General features: G+C 46.1%; 2 protein-coding genes across 6 annotated transcripts; both read right to left on the bottom strand.

The window, feature by feature from the left end:
• Positions 1-5,822: 5,822 nt before the first annotated feature.
• On the bottom strand, positions 5,823-9,176 carry LOC126958040 (golgin subfamily A member 6-like protein 4). 5 transcript variants are annotated; one of them, XM_050796087.1, is made up of 4 exons: positions 8,727-9,143; positions 8,138-8,542; positions 7,793-7,870; positions 5,823-6,153 (listed from the first exon to the last, which is right to left on the bottom strand). In XM_050796087.1, exons 1-4 carry the CDS (start codon positions 9,018-9,020, stop codon positions 6,103-6,105), a joined length of 828 nt encoding a protein of 275 aa, XP_050652044.1. In that variant the 5' UTR covers positions 9,021-9,143; the 3' UTR covers positions 5,823-6,102. The 5 variants fall into 5 exon arrangements, with proteins under 5 accessions (XP_050652044.1, XP_050652047.1, XP_050652048.1 ...); XM_050796090.1 differs by lacking the exon at positions 5,823-6,153 and having other exon boundaries at positions 7,694-7,870; positions 8,727-8,770; positions 8,855-9,143; XM_050796091.1 differs by lacking the exon at positions 5,823-6,153 and having other exon boundaries at positions 7,694-7,870; positions 8,727-9,176.
• A 160-nt stretch (positions 9,177-9,336) lies between these two features.
• On the bottom strand, positions 9,337-12,921 carry LOC126959247 (uncharacterized). The gene is made up of 4 exons (XM_050798163.1): positions 12,701-12,921; positions 11,229-11,487; positions 10,551-10,610; positions 9,337-9,623 (listed from the first exon to the last, which is right to left on the bottom strand). Exons 1-4 carry the CDS (start codon positions 12,919-12,921, stop codon positions 9,516-9,518), a joined length of 648 nt encoding a protein of 215 aa, XP_050654120.1. The 3' UTR covers positions 9,337-9,515.
• Between the last annotated feature and the right edge of the window lie 10,493 nt (positions 12,922-23,414).

The raw sequence follows: 23,414 nt of genomic DNA, 5'->3' as shown, positions 1-23,414 counted from the left end.
TGGAAGACAGGGTGACCAGAGAAGAGGGAAGTCCTGGGGGCTGGCATTGGTCTGAACTGTGGGTGGACTGCCTGGGTGCCATGAGAGAGGTCAGCGTGTGTGGGGTGGGGAGGGCCGCCACAGCCCCCGGGCACTACCTATGAAGCTCTGGCTTCTCCTCCATCTTCCTCCCCTTTCCCTTCCAGCCTCTCTTTTCCGGGAACCTTGCCATGCCCACACTTACACCCTCCCCTTCCCGGCCCTCTCACAGCTGCTACGGTGCACCCATGCTCTGCCCTTGCCTCACCAGCTCTGGCTTTTCTCTAACCTGTTTTCTCTCTGCGTTCTCTCCAATGCCAGCTGATTGGGTCAGGCAAGTCCATCCCGTCCTGAGAGCCCCAGGTCCCACTTTGACCTCTGAAGTGATGAACAGATCCTCCTCTTCTCAGAGACCTCCCTTTCCAAGCCTGCCTGGGTGGGTGTCCTGTGACTTGACAGTGGCTCCCGCAGCCCCAAAGCCAGCCCCCTTCATCTGTGACTTAGTCTGTTGTAGTGGTGAGCTGGCACATCCAGCTGTGACCATTGCTGAAAACTTGTGCCCCCTCTGTGGTATGCCCCTGCCCTGTTCTATAAATAGCTATAAATTCTCTCTCTCACACACACACACACACACACACACACACGTGGCCGACTGCCTGGCCTCTAGCACTGGGAATCAGTCCTCGTGCTGTCCTTGTGGAGACTTGTGGCCCAACAAGAGGAAGCTGTCTCCTGACATTGCCCCTCGAAAGGAAACCACCTCCAGGGAGCCTCCCTGTCATGCCCGGCCTGTGGACAGCCACCCCCGCCATCCTTCCCGCCTTCTGGGCAAGCATGGGGGTGCTGTGCAGGCAGCTGTGTGGACTGACAGTCTTCCAGTCCTGCTGTCCCTCGGCTGAGACTCCAACTCATTTCTGGATGACAGAGAATGTGTCCTCTGCTGGCTGTGTTTTCTGTGGAGCTCAGGGGAGGGAAAAGTCCAAGCCATTTTTAGGATGCTTTTGGGAGCGGTGAAAAGGTCACACCCTTTCCAAGGGACTCTTTTCCTGGAAAGTCCCTGGAGCTTAGCTGGCTCTTATCCTGTGACGCCGGCTCTGGCCACTAGGGGGCAGGGCCGTGAACTCAGCCTGGAGGGAGCCTGCGGGGCAGCCTGCACTCTGGACAGACAGCCCACCCGGTGCAGACAGGAGAAGGAGGCAGGGGGACGGAATGGAAGACACCTGGGATGGGTGAAAGTCAGTGCTGGTATCTGTCTTCCCGGCCACAGCTAGATCAGTCTTCTGAACCTGTTGGCTGTCAGGGCTGCACTGTGCCCATTAGGCACCATGGCAGTCCCCTGTGAAATCCACCAGGTGTCACCAGGCAGCATCCAGGCAACAGGCCTGGAAGATTCCCAACAGCCCAACTGGACATGCTCAGACACTCTGGGGCTCCTCTTTCAATGGGACAAACTGCAGGACCCACTGAGGGAAACGGGAACATACCAGGCTGAGCAGTATAGCTAAATCCATTTATTCCCAAATAAAAAACAAAGAAAACAGGAGTCCCATCACTAGGGAGCCATGACTCCATCCCCGCCTCCTTCCTCGCTCCTATGCTAGCAATAAATAAGTTTCCCAGCTGCAAATAACTATCAGAACCTCTTCTCATATGCCAGCTGCAACCTCCGCTAGGTACGATACATACAGAATGTTACACAGATACAGTATGTACATGGGGGAAGGGCGGGTCACCCCTAGCAGCCTGTGCCCTCGCCTGGTCTACAGTTAGCTCCACTGTCCCGCCTCAGATGCCTCTCTGAGTAAGAAGATGGGAGCCCCCCTGAGGAAAAAGTAAGGAGGCCATCACACCTCCTCCAAACAAACCAACTCCATCAACCTCTGGCTCTTAAATAACAAACATCATCATCCAGAAATGTAAGGACTTAGCCTTGGTCAAGGTGGTAAAGGGTCTGTTTTTCTCCCTCCATTAGACAGGGGTCTTGTGTTGCTACCTAATGGTAAAGGGGTGACTGGGAAGGGGTTGTAGGGACATAGTGTGGGCGAAGACTGCAGACCCACTTCCCCAGGCTTATGCTGACAGGGGCCTGCTTTTATTTATTTTTATTCCATGATTTTTTTTAAATCCAGTAACTTCTTTTTCATAACTTTTAAAAAAAACTTTGCATAAAACTTTTTTTTTACTTTTTTTTCACAACTTTTTTGCCACAACTTTTCCACTGTATTTTTTATCCCATAACTTTTTCATTCCACAACTTTTAATTCCTGTAACTTTTTAGTTTATGTTCTTTTAATAAACACACTTACATAGTTACAATTTTGTGAGAATAAAAACTGATTATCTCATGCCAATGTTCCCGGCATTTGCACAGTCTCAATACCTTTAATACTAGAATTTTCAAGACACACAAAATTTTAAGGCAAAAACAGCACCTTGCAAGAATTTCATAATTTATTACATTATAGTAACATCACAGAAGCAGTCAAGAATGCCACGTTAGACAAAAGTCAGTATTTCTATTATACATTCTGTTTACAAGAAATCATAAGTTGGTAAAAGTAAGTCTAAGAAAACTTGGCAAATAAAGCTTTGGACTGGAACTGGCATTTCTTTCTCTACTTTTCCTTCCCCTAGATTCTTGGTTTTACACTACAGTGTTCATATTTTAAAATGTTTTAACTTATTTCAAGACATTAATACAGCAGTTACGTTTTTGAATAGTTATTTGAAAGTGACTGTAAGATAAAGTTTTAGAGAAGCTATTATGGATGGGGTGATTTACATTTTCATGTTTTGTAGAAAGCAGCTTTGGTTTTAGAACTAAGTTTTTTTCATTTTGGGAAAACCTATCAGGTTTAATCAAACACTTTAAAAATAATTTTCATATATTGCAGTCTTTCAATAGGCATTTTGATTCTTTACTTCCTACAGAAATTCAAATTTATTCAGTTGAACTCACACTTTAAAATTCTATGTTTCTGCTGAACTCTAACCTTCTAATGTCGCCTTCTAAGCAAATTGAAAGCTGCCTTATACTGAATGAGGAAGAGAACAAATACTTGGCTGAATGAGGTATTGCAAATGACTGCATGCACTTAGAAGAAAGACTTAAGTTATTGTCATAGGATTTCCATCTTTTTAGCTTTTTCTTAAACTTATGACAAAATACCTACACAAAGAGTAGTATTTCAGGTAATATAGCACATTTATTTTTCAAACTGACATTCAGCTTAAATATGCCGGTATGTGATTTAATCCATAGGTACCTGATGAACACATTATTGTCAGATAGGTTACAGATGCTAAACGCTATCTGAAGGTCATTCCTAGACATTTATATGTGTCAGGGTAAAAGTGAAGTGATTTGAACTATCAAAATACCTTTGAAATAATTTATCAATGTATTAGAAAAACCCAGTTTCAGAATGATAAAGAAAAACTGTTAGACCAAATAATTTGGCTAATTAACAGTGGTACAATCCCTTTTTAGGTCATAATCCCTTTTTAGGTTATCAAAAAGGAGTAATATCTTCATGAGTCCAGAGCATATACAAATCCTAAGGGGAGTACCATAGTAACGCACTCATTCTTGGCTCCAAAACAAATGAAACGTATTCTATCCTGCACACATCTGCCAGAGCAGGCCACTTTCCTCTTTTGGGAGATTTAAAAATCTCCCCAAAATGTTATCACGCCCATCGCCAATACACAGAAAAAGGCAGAAAGGCTCTCTCCAGTGTTCCATCTTTAAACAACTGTAAATGTCACTACTCACAGTGGCACATTACAAACTAATAAACAGCGCACTTGAGGGCAAACCACATATTGAGCTAATGAAGAGCTCACTGTGATTAGGAGTCGATCAAGCATACTAGCAGAACATAGGCAAATTTTATCTGAATTCCGTAATGAATATACATGCTGCAATAACATTAAAAAATCATGGCAGCCTATTCCAAACCAGCAAGAACAGTTTTGTGCATATAGTGGGTCTTTGCGTGTTTGAACTCCCAACACATAGGGCAAACTCGATATGCGTGCTAATGACCTACAGTTATCAAATAAAAAGAAAAATGCTAAAGGATGCCATAGTGAACATGAGGGAAAGACCCACTCTTCTGTAATTTTTACAAATAAATTTAAACTAAGTTAGAAACACAAATAAACATGAGGGGCTCTAACATTCAAATGAAGTAAATGAATTGTGTGGGAGATTAACCCCTAAACTTTTTTTGTTTGTTTGTTTTTAAATTTCTTGACCAGCTCTTAGATGATGATGTTTATCTCCCTGATCTCGGCACGGTGAAAAGAATGGCATGCAGGGGTTGCTGCCCAAGCCTCGGTGCTCCTGGAGAGTCCTGCGTTAGAGGAGGCAGCTGCACGATCTGCTGTGCCGTGGGGTTGTGGTGGGGAGAACCCTCCCTGGCCTCTCCTGGTGCAGGCTCCACGCTGTCAGTGAGGCTCAGCCACGAAGATCTTCAGACAGAGGGAGGAGGGGATCTGAGGTCAGTGCGAGCCTCCCCTGCTCCTGCCCGCCCACCCCGCCTGAGCGCTCTACCCACCACCCTGCTTGTCAGCACACCCAAGCTCCTGGGGGATTCGGGCTCCTAGAGCGGCCTGATCAGCAGGGCTCTGGACAGTGGTCAAGAATTTGTCGTGCCCCTCATTGTGGTCGCCCACAAGCCACAACACCTGTCCCTGCAGCTCCAGCAGGTTCACCTAGAGGGAGGGGTGCTTAGCTGCCATGCCGGTGCCAGTGCCCAAATTCACCCTCACCCCTACTCCCACCCCCACAAAGATGTTGCACACCCTACTTGCATCTCCTGGTCCTGGGCCAGCCTGATGATGTCCTCCTGTCCCAGTGACGCATTTTGGCACTGCCCCCTGTCTGGTGTACTTTCCTGTGGGAGGACACAACTCAGAGGCTGGGGCCCCTCTGACGGCCCTGCAGCTCCCCCTGCCGTACCCTGGCCTCCCGCTCACTTATGGTATCTGTCCCAAGAGGTGGATGAATCGAAGCTCTAGTTTCTCCCCATGCTCCTTCAGGTCCACCTTGTCCTCCATAAAGTTGCTCCGGAGCCAAAATAATGGGGTCACATCTCAAGAACCACCTGCCTTGCCCCACCCACACCGTTCTTGGCCCCCTTCAGGGCTCGGTGGGTCTCCCCACACACAGACTCACCCCCAGTCCCTGGGGTCCTCTGGGATGAAGCCACTGGGTGAGCCAGGGGCTGGCAGCACACCCTTTGCTCTTCCTGGGCATTGGCTCCAGCGTCGTTGAAAAATGCCACCTGAAGGCAAGAGGTCAGTATTCTTGTAGGGACATACACAGAACAACCGGGGCAGGGAGGTGGAGCACAGCCCCTTCCCTTGGGGCTCAGAGTGAGCACCTGTTGGTCACAGGTGAAATGGTGTTTGACCACTGGCTCCCAGAAGGAGTGAAAGTCCACAGAAATCAGAAGGCAGGGAAACCAAGAACATAAGGGGATCTGGCAGGGACCAGCGAGGAAGGTGACAAAGTAGGGGCAGGGAGAGTCAGGCTCACCTGACCTCCAGGCTCTCCCGGTCCTCAGGGATGTCCTGCATGGGCCGAGGTGCCTCCTCCTCCTCACTGTCCAGATGCCCTCCTCCATCTCTTCTACGGAGTGGCCAGAGGGGTCCTCAGACAACCCAACAAGGGAAGTGGGGGCCCACCTCTGCCCCCACCTTCACTGTGTAGCCCTGAGCCAGCCCATTCCCAGAGGGGAATGAGCTGTTCTGTATTATTACTTTTAAGAACCAAGATCTTGCTATATTGCCAGGAACAGTCCCACTACCGATTGGTGCCGGAGTCCTGACCTGGTCCCTTTCTGACCTGGGCCAGTTCTCCCGTCTTTAGGCAACCTGATGGCCTCCTGCTCCCAGGAGGTCACCATATTGATACCGAACTTAGCGCGGACACCCGGTCGGCATAATGACCAGCTGTGTTAAAGGTGTCTTCCAACTCCTCAATCCTATGCTGCTAACAGTCCCCCTTTCTTCCTGGGGCTCTCGCCTCTTCCTCCGCGTGGTCTCCCATACCTTCCCCAGGGAGAGCCATGAGGCTCAACCTGGCTTTAGCTGCTGTTTCTGCTGGCTGGTAGCTTCCAGGTGCTCCTAAGAGGCCAGGAAAGAGGGTGAGAAGGCACGGAGGTTGCCAGGTTGTCCCTCTTGGGGCCCTGTCCTCAGCAACTCCCTCCCTGGGGTCGCCTGCAACTTTTGGCGGGCCAGCTTAGCCACTGCTTTGCCCTGAGCTTTCTGCTGCTGCAGCTGGTCCAGGAGCTGGGTCTGCAGCAGTAACTGCCTGTGCAGCACCTCCTCCTCAGAGGTCAGCTGCTGCTAAGAGACCACATACTGCTGCAGGTGACACAGGTACTGGTCTCCCTGCTGCTGCAGACTCTGAGCCTCTTGGCTCTTCAGCTCCACCTGCAGGATGATCCTGGGCATGAGGGCGTTTACTAGCTGGCTTCCAGATTCCTGGCCCATGAATAGGGTAGCAAGGGCACTGTGGGGCTCTGTGGCCTCCCCAGGCCCTGGTCCCTTGCTCCAGACCTCAGAGACTGCCTTCCTTGCCTAGAACCCCATGCATTCTTCCCCAGCCTCAAATCTCACATCCTTTTCCCCACCATTTAAACTGTAGGCCACAGACTGGTGGAATAGCAAGGAGAGCCAACCACCATCTGCTAAGTGTACTACATGACTACTGTTTCCATGTGTTATCTCATTTAATCCTCAGCACCTCTGCAAGGAAAACGCTAACTTCCTTTTGAACTTAAAGAAACAGAGACATAGAGATGCAAGGTAGTTGAATGATAACCAGTGGAACTGAGGCCAGAATCCAGTTTGAATCTAAGGAGTCTTTTTGGTTTTTCCGTTTGGTTTTGTTTTGAGACAGTGTCACTCTGTGTCCCAGGCTGGAGTGCAGTGATGCAGTCTCAGCTCACTGCAAACTCCACCTCCTGGGCTCAAATGATTCTCATGTCTCAGCCTCCTGAGTAGCTGGGATTACAGGCATGCACCACCAGGCCTGGCTAATTATTATTATTATTTTTTGAAATTGTAGTAGAGATGAGGTTTTGCCATGTTGGCCAGGCTGGTCTCAAACTACTGATCTCAAGTGATTCTCCTGCCTCAGCCTCCCGAAGTGCTGGGATTACAGGCATGAGCCACCACACCCGACATTAGGAGCCTCTTTTTTTTTTTTTTTTTTTTGAGACAGAGTCTCACTCTGTTGCCCAGGCTGGAGTGCAGTGGCCAGATCTCAGCTCACTGCAAACTCTGCCTCCTGGGTTTATGCCATTCTCCTGCCTCAGTTTCCCCAATAGTTGGGACTACAGGCACCTGCCACCTCACCTGGCTAGTTTTTTGTATTTTTTAGCAGAGACGGGGATTCACTGTGTTAGCCAGGATGGTCTCAATCTCCTGACCTCGTGATCCGCCCATCTCGGCCTCCCAAAGTGCTGGGATTACAGGCTTGAGCCACCGCACCCGGCCAACTTCTTATACCACTGTCTCTTCCCCTGTGACTGGGGGACTCCATGCCTCTAGCTGGGACGATGATATCCAGACCTGGGGGGAGCCCAGGGCTCCCCACCTCTAAAAGTCAGAGGGAAAGATGCAAGAAACAGTAATAGGACTGCCCTGGAGAGTGCAGGGATCACCTGCCCGCAGGTTGCAGCTGCCTCTGGCCTGGCGCCTCCCTTCCCCAGAGGCTGGTGCCTGCCTCCCAGCCCTTCTTGGATGGGTCAGAGGTTACCGTGTCTTTCAGCTCGCCCAGTGTCTTCAGCTCCTTTACTTGAGGCTCCAACTGCAGTGCGCTCTTGTTCTCATTGTTCTGGACAGAGAGAAGCAATCATTGGCCACCCGCTATAGCTGGAGACCCCAGAACTTGGTGTCTGCCTGCCATGGCACCGGGAAGGGTGGAGGCAGGTTAGAAAAATCATCCCCTCTCTCCCACAGCCATCAGAGCAGGGCTCTGGCTCACAGGTGCCTTTAGAAGTACCATTTCATGTGAGGACTACAATGCCCCATTTTACAGGTGGGGAAACAAAGGCCTGGAGGGCTAGGGAAGAGGGCAGGCTCCCCAGGTGGGGCAACCCACCGGCTCCTCGAAGCTACTGTGTGGCTCCGCCTGCTGCTCGTAGAGGGCTTCCCACCCCAGCTCCAGCATCCTCTCCAGCTCCCGCAGCCTCTCCAGCTCCCGCAGTGTCTCCTGCTCCCACAGCCTCTGATCCTGCTCCCGCAGCCTCTCCTGTTCCAGCAGCTCCTCCACTTGGTCCAGCAGCTGCTCCTCCTCCAGCAGCCTCTTCTGCTCCTCCTGTTGCCTGTCCCGTTCCAAAAGCTTCTCCACCTGCTCCAGCAGCCTCTCCTGCTCCCGCAGTCTCTCATCCTGCTCCCGCAACCTCTCCTGTTCCAACAGTTCCTCCACCTGGTCCAGCAGCCTCCCCTGGTCCAGCAGCCCCTCCTGTTCCTCCTGCCACCTCTCCTGTTCCAATAGCTTCTCCACCTGCTCCAACAGCCTCTCCTGCTCTGGAAGCCTCCTCCTCTCCTCCCGCAGCCTCTCATCCTGCTCCCGAAGCTCCTAGCTTCTCCTCTTCCAGCAGCTTCTCTACCTGGTTCAGCAGCCTCTCATGCTCTAGCAACTTCTCCTCCTCCTCCTCCCGTCTCTCCTGTTCCAACAGCTTTTTCACCTCCTCCAGCAGCCTCTCCTGCTCTGGCAGCCACTCCTGCTCCCGTATCCTCTCCTCCTGCTCATGTATCCTCTCCTCCTGCTCATGTATCCTCTCCTCCTGCTCACGTATCCTCTCCTCCTGCCTAGATAGCCTCTCCTCCTGCTCATGTAGCTTCTCCTCCTGCTCATGTATCCTCTCCTCCTGCTCACGTATCCTCTCCTCCTGCCCAGATAGCCTCTCCTCCTGCTCACGTATCCTCTCCTCCTGCTCACATAGCCTCTCCTCCTGTCTCCTGTGCAGGAGACTCAACATCTGATTGTTTTCCACCTCGGCCTGGAGCTGTCTTCCCAGACTCTCCAGCTCCTTCCTTAGGTGTTTGGTCTCATCTTGTAGCTGCTCCACCTCAGAGGACCCTCCTGGGGAATCTGGGGCCCTGGGTTCAGCTGAGAAAGGAAACAGACAATAAGGGTCTCTGGATTCTCAAAAAAAAAAAAAAAAAAATCCTCCCATTGGTGCAGAGCTCCTCCTCTCAGGCTTCCAAAACTTGGCCTCACTGCTAAGGATTCCTCGCACGCAGATGGTAGCTAATCTTCCAAGTCACTTTCAATGGAGAGCACTGTGGGTGGCTGACAATGGGCACTCCTCCCTCTTTGCTGATGGGGACACCAAGGCTCAAGCAGATGACAAGGCTTGCAGTCTCCTGGCACAGACCTCTCTCCCTCTGCCTCAAAGCCCTTCCATCCACCCACCTCCCTGGGGCATTCTAAGCCACCCCCACAGCCCTCTGATGCCGGTCCTGCTCCCATGTCACGCCAGCCCCATCTTACCCCTCTGGTGTTTGAGTTTGAACAAGCTCCTCCCAAGCTTCTGTACCCGATGTATCTCGCGCTTCTTCTCCTCCTTCAATGTGTGAACCTGCCCAAAGCACAGGGCAAAAGGGCCCTGGTGATAGCGGCTGAACCTCTAGAGACAGAGTTTGAGAAAGGCCCCCCCGTTCTGCCAGCTTGTGATTTAGAAAGGTGCGTTCATTCAACAAACATGTGCTGAGCACCTACAGGCCAGGTATGGTTCTTCACAGCAGAGATAGAAGACAGAAAAGGACAGACAGGAGCCCTTGGCCCTGAGGTTTCCATTCTAGGGGCCTTTAAATCTCGGACTCCCAGAGCGAACAGAGACCTTTGACACTCCCTACCTCGTCCAGAAACAGGAGCCCAAGGAGGAGAGAAGGCTTGTCCAGACTCAAAAAGCAAATTAGGGACTGAGTCAGGGCAGAAATACAGGCCCCTGACAAACAGCCAGGCTAGTGCTTCCCTGAGAGGCAACAACCCCAGGGCATGTGTGGCAAGGAGTCGAGCAGGGGTGTCTGGAGAAGAGAGAGTCAGCAAAGAGGGCAGTGCAGAAGAGCCATGCTGCACGGTCTGTGCTCTGGGGTCCATCCAGGTGAGGCCTGGGTGCCCCAGCTCCCCATTTACCCTTGGCACCAGGGGCCCCTAGACCCTTTCTTCAGGGCCTCAAGGGGAAACGAGTCCAGGTTTGGCAGCGTGGAATCAGAGGACGCCACTGGACTCTTCCCAGTGAATGGATGTTTTCACTGGGTTGACTGATTATTGCGGAGCTTTGAGTCCGGGGCTCCTGCTAGTTCTTGGTACTGGCTCTGAGGTGCATGCAGGGAGGACTAGTTGGAGGAGGATTGTGGGGAGGGGTAGAGAGAACAGTCATTAGGGCTGGGGAGGGGTGTGTCTGGGCTGTCTCAGCTGGCAGAGGGGCAACCAGCCCCTGCTGTGGGAGGAGGTTGGAGGGCTGGCCTGCAGGGTCACTGAACCTCGGCCCAGGGCCTCTTACCTGCAGATCTTTCAGGTTAGTAGATGACACAGGGCCCTCCCCGTAGACACCTGTTGCTGACTACAAGAGATGAAAGTGCACATGGAGATGTTCTGTCCCCCTCAGTGTCTAAGCCCTCTGACTTCCTTTCTTCCCCATCAACTGACAAAAGTTTCTTTTCTGCCTATCTTGGACCTTTTGTCCTATAACTCTGTGCCAACTTCTCTCATGGTTTTTATCACCCCACCATCCCACCCTGGGGCCCTTTCAGTGACTCCTAAAGGGACAGCCTGATGGCAAGTGGCTCTTCTCATTGGCCTGGCTTCCCCTTGAGACTGGGAATGAGAAAACTCAAGCAGCAATGACCATTTCGTGGATGTCCTGGGTGTTTACAGCAGGCCATGTACTAAGGATTCACATAAAAGCAACAATAACAAATCTCATTTAAACTTCACAAATGGAAGTCAAAAAATACCACCTCTATTTTACAGATGTGAAAAGAGAGGCCTGAAAGACCTCAAGCAACTTGCCCTATATCATATCTTAATTAATCCCTAATCAATCATTAGCGGATGGAGAGGCAGGATTCAAACCCAGAATTCTTAACCAGTACCCAACAGTCCATCCACAATCTTAACAATTCTCCTCTACTGCCCCTTGGGTCCCCTGTCCCCAGGAGCCTGGCCAGCCAAGACTTACATCCCCAGGTGAGCGGTAACCACCAAAAGCGGTGGTGTCAGGGCTACTGCCATTGATTTTCTTTTTCCTGTTAGCTCCTGCTGGAACGCCAGGGCTCTTCCTCTGCCAATATTCTTTTAACTGTGGGAAAGAGGAGCAGTGACACTCATGAGAACTATCAGCCCCTACAGCCACACCCTCCTTCACAGTTTTGACCAAATACTCTTCTACACCATCTGATTTAATGCCACCACCAACTCTACAAGGTGTTGTCACAATCCTTTAGTGACTGAGAGGGATATCATGGTTAGAAAAAAAAAAAGAAAAAAGAAAAAGGCAATACTGGAACTTAAACTCAGTTTTCTGACTCCAAGGTCTGGGGTTTTGCCATGAATCAGCATCTGCCAGGGACCAAAACCAGGGGCAGAGTTAGAACAGTAAACATGAAGGAGGCAGGAACTGTATGCCGTGTGGTTTAGAGTCATACATCCTCACATGTCTGTTAGTGTGAAGAAGTGCACCAGTACCTCTCACACTTTCATATCAATGTGTCCTCATGGCAGAAGGCAGCTTTTCTGTTAAATCTGGGAATTTTTCAGAAAGAGGACCACCCAAGCCTGATTTCAGAGAGAAGTCTGGTATATACTTCGAAACCTATGTGACTGTCATCCCTAAGGACATTAATGTTCGATCTGAAGAGAATCAAGGGAAACTGATGCTTCAGAAAGATGTCCCGCATTCATCCTGTAGCACTCAAAGTACCCCAGGTTTGAGATGATATGAGCAAGATTCAAGCTGTCCGTTTAGTTTTCCAAGATCTACTCTACTGAAGATGAACTAATCTCACTTCAGAGACCACTGACTGAAGGGCCATCTGGTCCCAGAACTGTGGAGAACTCAGAAAAGAATGTTAAAGTCTCTCTGCAAAGTAGAAGCCTGGGAGAAAACCAAACCAAACCCGTTCTCCCATGGCCACCCAGAGATACTGTCAAGGTTTTGAGCACACAGGGGAAGTGCAGGCTTTTCCCACTGTCAGTGTCTCTGTGAGGGGAGTAAGGCGGCCTGAAACCTCTTGTTCCTGGGTCCCATAGTCCCCATTCCCCTTCCAACTGGAAATTTGTGCTGTGACCAGAGGAACAGGAAATGGGGTGAGAAAACTTAGGGAATGGGGTTGTAAGATGAAAGGCTGGTCTTGCAGCAGTAATGACAGTTCCTAGGGGGACTGTGACATCACCACATTCCACTCCTCCCAGGGGAGGGGATCACATCAGTGCGATGCGATGCCCGAGTCACCCACCACTCCATGATGGGGGAGGGAAACACAGGGTTCAGACCCAGGTCCTTGGAGACACCAGCCCAAGGAGCCCAGGGAGGTGGAGCTTGGGACAGCAGGAAGGGAGGGCAGAGTCTGCAGTAGGGAGTCCCGGGAGTCACCAGCCTAAAGTCACCCAGGGACGACTGGCGAGGGTGGGGCCTGGGGCTAGGGGACCCACGTCCTGGGAGATGGAGGCCCAAAGAGCCCAGGGAGGTCGGGCTTGGGGCAGCAGGAGGTGAGGGCTGAGTATGGAGCGGGGAGCCCCAGAAGCCGCCCGCCAAAAGTCACCCTGGGGTAAAGATTGGCAAGGGAGGGACTGGGCTGCTTGCTGAAGGGGTGGAGCTGACTGACAAGAATTTGGTGGGGGGAGCCCAGAGTCGCTGGTGTTGGGGGTCCCATTCCGGTATGCCTCAGGAGTAGTTTGGACTCTGGCAATGGTCTTGTCGTCGGAGGGGATCTGTGACTGGGTTGGGGGCTATGACCTGGTGTGTTTTACCTTTTTCTTGGCTGCGGTGAATTTTCCCTGTCGTGTTTTTTCTGACATCATGGGGTGTGGAGGGAGGCGGGGTTGGGGTCACATCAGCAAAATCCCAGTGAGCACGGCTGAATGCCTCCAGTCACCTACCAGGCCGCTGTGCAACTGAGCCAGAGGAGGCGTAACCAGGGCCCCACTAGAACTCAGAAGAGGGGCGTGGCCTTAATGCTCCAAGCCCATTGGTCAGTGAGAAAAATGAAAGGGAAAGGAGGTGTGGCCAGGCGGCAGGTGTCCAGAGGGACCTGTGCCATCACAAGGAAAGCTGCCCATGCAGCTGCTGTTCCTGCCCACTCAGAGAGACTGGAGGGGCTGCCCACTCGGAGAGGGGAGGGGCTGGCTTTTGCTTTAAAAGCTTTCAAACTGTAAAAAATAAACTTAAAAAACTATACATGTGTATACTTTATATATATGTTTGTCTATGTGTGTGTATCTATGTTTTCCTCCAGAGCTGTCTTCATTATCCAGCTTCTATGCAAAGTCTATGATTTTGGCCTATATTTTTCATCTTCAAATGGAGTACAAGAATTACCAGTATCACCTTCACTGCGATACAGACCCTAGAAAAATGGAAAATCCATAGCATGCTTGATGATTAATGAAGCAGACTATAGTACCAACATTCCAATAAGACAAAATAATCACAATGATTTCTCTTTTTTGGAAGAACATTTCTCTTATTCTCCTACATTATTAAGATTTTTTGTTTTTTAAATGAGAAACCTGTCTGATATCTTAAAAAACACAAAGCTTTTGGGCCGGGTGCGGTAGCTCACGCCTGTAATGCCATCACTTTGGGAGGCCGAGGTGGGTGGATTGTCTGCGGCAGGAGTTCAAGACCAACCTGGCCAACATGATGAAACCCTGTTTGTACTAAAAATACAAAAACTAGCCAGATGTGGTGGTGGGTGCCTGTAATTCCAGCTATTTGGGAGGCTGAGGCAGGAGAATTACTTGAACCCAGGAGACGGAGGTTGCAGTGAGCCAAGCTCATGCCACTGCACTTCAGCCTGGGCAACAGAGCAAGACTCCATCTCAAAAGATGTGATGTAAAATAAAATAAAGTAAAATAGAAAATAAGGAAGAACACAGAGCTTTCAATTTAATAAGCACTTAAAGCTCTCTACTGGTTTAAGAGAAACACAAGTCCTGTTATTCTAGAATCACCTGGCCTCTCTAAGCCTTGCAAATGAAACTGAATTTCTCACTTGACACTGTGCTTTGCAATCATGAAAACCAATAATTATGTTATGTCACTGTGTACTGCTTGTTACCTGAATTCCACACTAGGCTGGGATCATGGGTTGAATCTTTCATGATTTTCTCCATAACCTGTGTGCTTCTTATCCCAGAGCAAATTAAACTTTTTTCTAGAGTTCTACCATTTACAGTTAATAGACAAGAGTGATTCTCAAAATGTAGTCTATGCACTAGCAGCACCAGCAGCACCTGAGATCTTTTCATAAGTGCAAATCCTCAGACCCCACCCTGGACCTGGTGAATCAGAAACTCTGGAGTAGGGCTCAGCAATCTGTGCTGCAGTAGTCCCTCCAGGTGTTCAAGAACCTCTGGCATACGGCAGGCAGAAAAATACGTTTCCTTCTGTAGGTCCAAAGCCAGATATACCATATGTTCTGCCTTGTTATGCAACAATGACATGCAATTAAATGATATAAATCTCCTTCCTACTCCCACCCTCTATCCAATGTCTTTTATTTTTGTGAGTTCAATAAGAAAACAAGTGGCAATCAGAGATTTAGTCTAAAATATATATTTACAAGTGTCAGTTCTCATCCAGGCTGATCTCATACAAAACCATTGACATCCTTTTACATCTCAAGTTTTAAAAAAGTATCTTCACAATGTGAGACTCAGGCACACTAGCAGTTCTATCATAAAACACCAAGTAGATTGGAATGTCCAACCTTACTAGAGAAGAAAAGTGGAATCATTGGCTATATTTTCAAATTGCATTCAACAGGAAATTTAAGTTTTGAATTTTTTTTCACCTTCATACTTACAAGTTATTAGAATTAAACCAGAATACGCCATTCTTTCAAAGCCTGTAGCCAGGCAACGTTTTACTGTATTATTTCTTGCTTTCAATGGATATAAAGCAGATTCCTGCTAGGCACATTTTGTATATCTGCAAGGATGCAGAACCAAAAAGTTCCATCTGTTCAACATTAAAACAAAAGTCCTGTATACCTTGGATGGTGAGTGCAATACTTCAGCATTAGCCCCAAAGCCTCAATTATGAAAAGATACCAAGAACACCACTAGCAATCAAAACTAAACTCTCGACCAGGGGCAGTAGTTCACACCTGTAATCCCAGCACTTTAGCAAGCCAAGGTGGGAGGATTGCTTGAAGTCAGGAGTTCAAGACTAGCCTGGGCAGCATAGCGAATTCATGTCTCCACAAAAAGTTTTAAAAATTAGCTGGGTGTGGTGGCACAGAGCTGTAGTCCTAGCTACTTGGCAGGCTGAGTTGGGAAAATTGCTTGAGCCCAGGAGTTTGAGGCTGCAGTAGCTATGATTATGGCACTGCACTCCAGCCTGGGTGACAGAATGAAACTTAGATCATTATATTTTCTCCCGCTCCTGTTTACACTAAAATCACTCAGTTAAAAGGCTTTCAAATTTGGCAGGATAAAAATTAAGTGAAATGTGACTTTGGAGCTTGGCTAGTGAAAGAAAGAAAAGAGAGAAAGAACAGAGAAAAGAAACATGTTTTATGACTTGAGTTTATCTGTCTAGTGACCTTGCAGCTGCACAGCTAGAGAAGCAGCGTCTTCACAATGCCTGGGAAAGGAGGAGAGGTAAGGCTCACTAGCCTCAGAAAAACAGTTAATTTTTAAAGTACTCCACCTCTTTTTCTTTCTTAGGGGAAATTGGGTTTTTTTTTTTTTTTTACATACAACTGAGTCTTTGCTTACACATTCTTTAATTTCTTTTAATTCCTGTTTCACCCCAGCCCTCCTGTAGTCCCTTCTGTGCTAGAGGTCAGAGTGTCCAGGTCTGTGTCTAGATCACCCTGCCTCATCTTCATTATGTATTTAGCACAAAACAGAGCACATTGGGTGCATAACAAATCCACACTGGGGCTTGGCTTCCTTTTAAGCATGAGGATTTTTGGTGGATCCTAATTTATGGTTCAACCTTCCTGTTTCCACTTGCTTCATTGTTCGTTTTGGGAAGGCTTAGTCTATGCTTCATTAGCCCATTCTAATCCTGTGTCTTCTTTCTTTATCCTTTCTAAACCTAATTCTTTCTCTTCAACTCTTTTCTTGGTCAGAGACACCCAGAAAATTGTTCCTGACCATGTGAAGTGAGTTGCCTTATTAGATCCCATTTGAGTCACCTTATACATTGAAAAACATTTTAAACAATGAAAACCACGTTTGTGCACATAGTTTACCTTGCTTACTTCCTTAAAGTAAATATGCTTACAACACAATTTGGACTTGAACATGGAAATTCACAGTTATTCATTGTAGTTTCCTAGTGAATTATTAGTTTTTAGACAGACACTTAAGAGCCTATTAAGTATCAAGTGTTTTACAGGTTTCCTTTAATCTTTACCATTCTGGGAAAGTTTTCATTTCTTTGTTTTACAGATGAGTAGACTCAAACTCAGGGAATTAGATATGATATCCAAGCTCATCTAGATTTCCAGGCTCTGTCTGCTGGATCACATTTGCTTCTGTACTTTTAACTGACTGTGATTGAAATATATAATTTTATAATCCATGTGTAACAAAGCTACCTGTGTGTGTGTTTTTTTCTTTTTCTTTCTTTTTTTATTGGTAGCCTCATTAATGCATCAATGTTCTCTTGTTTGAAGTCGTAAGTTTCTTTCTTTTTTTTTTTTTTTTTTGAGACGGAGTCTCGCTCTGTCACCTGGGCTGGAGTGCAGTGGCCGGATCTCAGCTCACTGCAAGCTCCGCCTCCCGGGTTCACGCCATTCTCCTGCCTCAGCCTCCCGAGTAGCTGGGACTACAGGCGCCCGCCACCTCGCCCGGCTAGCTTTTTTTGTATTTTTTAGTAGAGACGGGGTTTCACCGTGTTAGCCAGGATGGTCTCGATCTCCTGACCTTGTGATCCGCCCGTCTCAGCCTCCCAAAGTGCTGGGATTACAGGCTTGAGCCACCGCGCCCGGCGAAGTCGTAAGTTTCTAAGGAAACAAGGTAGCAATGAGAAATTGGGCAAAATCTGGAACTTCCTTCCTCCGTCTTTATTGTTGTCATTCTGCTAGGTGTCAGTTGTAGTGATTATACCCCAAGCCATAGTAACTGTCTTAAACTAGATGCTCCCAAAAATATTTTAAAGAGTTTTTTAAAATCTGTAAGCTGCAGTTGAGCAGTAAGAAACTTTTTTATTTCCTCCTGGATTGATTGCCGTACACATAACATTACTGATGTCTTCTAAGGGCTCTTTAACATAATGCTTATTTACTGAAATGTGTTTTGTAGCTTCATCAGCAATTGAAGTGGTTGATATGTGGACTCTGCAGATTAGATAACCTTCCTAAGCACCTGGGTGTTGAGATGCCAGATCAACCACTACCCATGGGTCAGGTAAAGTAAAAATTCTCTAGTGTTCAAGAGATAAAATAAACTGTCTCAAACAAAAGTCAAACTAGGATTTTTTTTATTACTCAACTTATTTAGAAGTTAGTTTTTCTGTTCCTATTGAAGTGTTTTGTTTGTTCTGTTTTAGATACTAAAAATAACCTTTTCATTCTTTGGAGTTGCTGGTATTTAGTATGATAGGCAAACAATTGCCCTTTTCCCTAACACCAGCTTTTTGTTGTGAATATTCCTGGTGTCCATAAATGTTCTCGCGTCTTTCATTGTTTGTCTTTGCTCAATGAATTACCTTCGCCTAGAAATGCCATCTCCTTAAGTCTGTCTGTGCTGCTTAAGGACTCACCCAAATGTTATCTCCTGCAAGCAACAAAAATCTCCACTAGGTCACCACTACCCCTAACTTCTTCCTGAATTTACCTATTTAGGCCTCAGTTATTGACATTTTAGTATAATACATGAGAATTTAGCTCTTATACCACCCACTTTCCCTTCCTCAAATATTATCTTTAGTCACACAAGTAATCACTATTTATCATTAGGACTTCATAAAGCCAAGTTTTCTAGAATATTTAGGATAGGATATTTCTTTTCATGGTCCTGCCTTTTGTTTTGCAGTGTCTTCCTCATAATAGTAACTTCTAATTTAAAAAACTCTGTCGTAGCCCTTTCTCTGAGATCTCCTTCTCTTCCAAAGCCTTTGGCTCCTCTGTGCCCATTTTGGCAGGTCGTTCTTTGGGTTGGCTGTGCAGATGTCATCTTGAGGTTTTTCTCATCTGCTCTCCTAGAGTAGATCCACTGTTTCCTGGATCCCATGTCATCTTTCTTGGCTTTCCCTTTGTCATTTTACATGACTGTATCTTCCAGCAAAACCGAAAAGAAGCATGGAGTGACATATTTTCTGATCTCTAGCTTCTGAAAAAATGCAATGCAGTGTTTGGGTTTTGGAGCCAGTCTGAGATAGGTTTGAATCTTGGTTCTACTGCTTATTAGCTGTATGCCCTTGGGCTGATTCCCTAAGTGCTGTGTGCATCAATTTTCCATTTGCAAAATGGGGGAGCCAGCAATAGTATTAGTACCTATGTTTCTAGGGCGCTATGAGGATTAAATGAATTGGTATATGTAAACCATTTAGAACAGTGCCTGGTGCATAGCACATCTCCATCACTATTCACTTTTGTCATAGTCTACCCTCACACTTGATGGATAGTTTGGTTGATTATGTATTTCTAGGTTGAGGATAATTTTACCTTAGAATTTCAAAGTCTGCGCTGTTTTCTTCTAACCAGTCATGGTGGTGAAGCCTCATGTCATCCTGAGTGTCACTCATTTAGGCATGACTTTCTCTCTGGAAGCTTTTAGGATTTTGTCTTTTTCTTGGTGAGCTGAAATAGCACAACATTGTACTTAGGTCTTTTTTCATTCATTGTGCTGGGTACACCAAATGGATAGGCCTATGGATAGGCTTTTACAAAGCTGGAATCTTGAATCTTGTCATATTTTTGTTAACTTTCTCCTTTCCATTTTATTTGATCATTTTGAGGCGTCTGTTAATTGGATTTTAGTGCTCTTGTCTTGACTCTTGTATCTCATGTTATTTCTAATTTTTTTTAAATTTTAAATTCTGGAATATTTTTCTTATCTTATGACTTGCAGGAAATGTTATTTGGACAGCCAAAACTTTAAGTTTTGTTTTGGTTATTTATTGTTGCTTAACCAATTTTCCCAAAACTTAATGGCATAAAACTACACATTTATCTCTCTGTCACTACTGTATGGGTTAACTGGGGATAGCTGGACAGTTTTTCTGCTGGTCTCATTTTGGCATCTCTCACTGTGTGGTTAGACGGTGTCAGGGACTGGTCATCTGGATGCTCAGGCGCAGTGAAATGTCTGAGACAGCTTCTTCACCCACAGGTCTGCCTGTGGGATGTTTCTTCATGTGGCCTTGGTGTTTCTTCATGTGGCCTTCCTCTCTGCCTAGCATCTCATGCTCTAAGGCCTCTTCATGTGGCTTCTCTTTCTCCAAGAAGAGAGTCAGTACTTATTTTGGCTTCCAGAAGCACAGAAGTGGAGCTGCCAGGTGTTCTTAAGGCTTAGACCTGGAACAGGTCCAGTGTCATTTCTACCAAATTCTCTAGGTTAAAGTGAGTCTTGGGGCCAACCCAGATTCACTGCGGGATGGGCCTGTCCAAGGACATGACGACAGGAGCTGTGGCTCATTGGGGACCAACTCCCAAGGTGAACCCTGAGTTCTAAGAACTTTTTCTTTTCTGATTATTCCTTATTCATATTCTATTTTTGTTTTATTCATGTAATATATTCACAAGTGTCTTTATGAAGTGATTTTGACACTCTTTTGTCTTCTCCCTAGCATCTGTTTGTTCTTTAATAAATTTTTTCTTAGTTTATTTTTGTCTTATTTTTCTTTTTAAAGCCTTTCCTTAAATTTTATCTATTCTATGTTGCTTATCAGTTGTAGTCTTCTTTTTTTGTTTTTTGTTTTTTGTTTTTTTTTGAGACAGAGTTTCGCTCTTGTTGCCCAGGATGGAGTACAAAGGCGTGATCTCGGCACACTGCAACCTTTGCCTCCTGGGTTCAAGTGATTCTCCTGCCTCAGCCTCCTGAGTAGCTGTGATTACAGGCATGTGCCACCATGCCTGGCTAATTTGTATACTTTTATTAGAGACAGGATTGCTCCATGTTGGTCAGGCTGGTTTTCAATTCCCAACCTCAGGTGATCTGCCCACCTAGGCCTCCCAAAGTGCTAGGATTAAAGGCCTGAGCCACAGTGCCCAGTCGGTATTCTTTTTTTTTTAATTCCTTTTTTTGTTCATTCATATTTGAGAGAGATACTAAAAGACTGGGAGGCTCGGTGTGTCAGCTCACACCTACAATCTCATTGCTTTGGGAGACTGATATTGGAGGATCACTTGAGCCCAGGAGCTCAAGACTAGTTTGGACAATGTTGTGAGACCCCATCTTTACAAAAAACAAGTGAAAATAATAGCCAGATGTGGTGACACCCTCCTGTAGCCCCAGCTACTTGGGAGGCTGAGGCAGGAGGATCGCTTGAGCCTGGGATGTTGAGGCTGAAGTGAGCTGTGATCATCCTGCTGCATTCCTGCATTCCAGCGTCGGTAAAAGAGCAAGACCCTGTCTCAAAAATAAATAAATATATAAATTAATTAATTAAATAAATAAGTACTGATAAAAGAATTAAAAAATTGATTGGGAGTTCTTCATGGCCAAGATTTGGCAACTGATAGCTTTTAGGGGGAATATATGCTGATTCCTGATTGTTATCCTCTACCCCTCTATCTTATCTCCCGGTGCAATCATAAATGATGACTGGAACTACTCCATTCCTCTGGAGGTGAAGTCTACATTCTCTTGTCTGAGGTAGATAAGTTTGCCTGGGTTCTGCTTAAGGAGATGGGGGAGAGCAGTGTGTTTCAGGGCCTGGAAAATGTGTTCTCTATATAGACTTCTGGTTAATGTTTGTTTTCAGTCTTGCCTATCAGTCCCACCCTCGGGGATACCTGGTGTCTGAGTCTAGAACCTTTCCAGGTTGCTGTGGGACAAATTAGCTTACTTGTTATCGGTATCCCCCTGACCTCCACTTTTGTTTGCTTTGCTCGACTAATTAACCATTTTCCATTTACTGTCATTGTCTAACGGAGGTGAATTATCTTATGTTGGTAATCCCATTTCTTTTTTTGTAATTGTGTGTTTATATAATGTTTCTTCTTCACTGTATTTCTAGAGGAGCCTCAGGACAAAGAGCTGATGGTGGAAATATGTGTTCAGTGTTCAGTTTTTTTCTGTAAGACATTTGCAAATTCTGTTTTTCACTGAATATCACATGGACGTAATGCATATAGAGCTACGTTGTTTGTGATATTGTGCCTACAATTCTATGGAGAAATATAATTTGTGAATTACCTGATGAAATTTTCCTAATTTTGAATCATCCTTGCACTCCTATAATAAACACTGTAAGAATGGCTATGGTAATATTTCATTTTTGCATTTTTACTTCTGTATTAAATAAAATTATGTTTTGTTTGTTTCCTTTAAGACTCTTATTTCATTTCATTATCAAGGGTATGCAGGGATAGCTTGGGAAGCTTTACATCTTTTTACTAAGACCTAGGATGTAGATCTAGTCTACACAGTAATTTTCAATTACAGGAATATTATGCCTCCCGTGGGACATTTGGAAATATCAGGAGACATTTTTGTGGTCACAACTGGTCATGCTTGGGAGGTCTTATTGGCATTCCGTGGGTAGAAGGGATGTTACTAAATGTCCCACAACACAGCAGGAGAACCCTCTGCAAAGAATTGTCTGGCCCAATATATCAATATTGCTGAGGCTGACAAACCCTGGTTTAAATAAATGTCCAATTTGGAAGATGAGTCTTTGTCTTTTTCCTTCTTCTGCGTATTGGTCTCCAGATTTTCCATTTCTTCAGTTAGTTTTCATAACAGTAGATTCTTAAAAGAAATGAACACTTCATCCATACTTCTAAGGTGTTTTAAAGATGTGTAAAGTTTTCACTTTTTGCATCATATTCACATGTGGCTATATGCCCTTTTCTCTTTAAAGTTTTCTTTATCTTGATCACTTATCAGAGGCGTGACTGTTTTATTATCTTAGTCTTTTGAAAGAATCCTCCTTTAGTGTTATTTTTTAAATTTGGTGGGGTGTTTTTCACATTTTCCTTAAGTCTTCATTATTTCCCCTTTTTGTTTATTTTGCTTTTTCTAGTGTAGTGGATCAATGTAATTTAAATTGCTTTTTAAACATATAAGGGTATACACTTCCTTTGGGTGCTGTTTGACTTTATTACACAAGTTTTAAAATCTATTTTCTAAATAGTTTGTATTTTCTAAGTCATTTTATTGCATCCTCTGTTCACATTGCTCTTACTATTAAAACTTTCTGTTGGCCAGGCATGGTGCCTCACGCCTGTAATCCCAGTATTTTGGGAGGCCAAGGCAAGTGGATCACCTGAGGTCGGGAGTTTGAGACCAGCCTGGTCAACATGGAGATAGCCCATCTCTATGAAAAATACAAGAACTAGCCAGGTGTGATGGTGCATGCCTATAATCCCAGCTACTCAGGAGGCTGAGGCAGGAGAATAGCTTGAACCCAGAAGACAGAGGTTGCAGTGAGCTGAGATCGTGCCACTGCACTTGAGCCTGGACAACAAGAACGAAACTCTGAAAAAAAAAAAAAAACTTTTCATTGTGAGATATGACACGTATTGAAATTATATAAAACATAAGCTTAGTGTAACATATAGTTAGAGTCAGTGCTTGGGAACCAACACGTAGCCAGCACCGAGGTGAGGAGAAGGCAGATTGCTTGCACTACAGAAACCTTCTGCAGGCTGCTTCCCAATCACCATGCCTCTGTACACTTCATCTTGCCTTATGTTTCTCTAGTGTTATCACTCATGTATGCGTCCTTGAACAATACAGTGTAGTGTTGCCTATTGTTTAAACTTTTGAAAATCATGCCATATGTATTTTTTCATCTCTTGGTTGTGCTCAACATTGTGTATGAAATTTGTTCCTATTGTGGGTAGCTATAGTTCTTTTGCTTTGCTGTATTTACTCCATTGTTTGAATACACCATACCATTTATCCCCTTGACTAGATACAGACATGTGGGTTGTTTCCCATGTTATTAGGAAGAGCAAATGCTGCTGTGATCATTTTTATCTATATTTAATGGTACCCCTGTGCCAGCATTTCTCTGGGG

Source organism: Macaca thibetana, chromosome 7 (assembly GCF_024542745.1).
Source record: "Macaca thibetana thibetana isolate TM-01 chromosome 7, ASM2454274v1, whole genome shotgun sequence".
In the NCBI taxonomy this organism is placed as follows: domain Eukaryota; kingdom Metazoa; phylum Chordata; class Mammalia; order Primates; family Cercopithecidae; genus Macaca; species Macaca thibetana.
The sequence above is the reverse complement of the archived record's forward strand: the minus strand, read 5'-3'. Positions and strand labels throughout refer to the sequence as shown.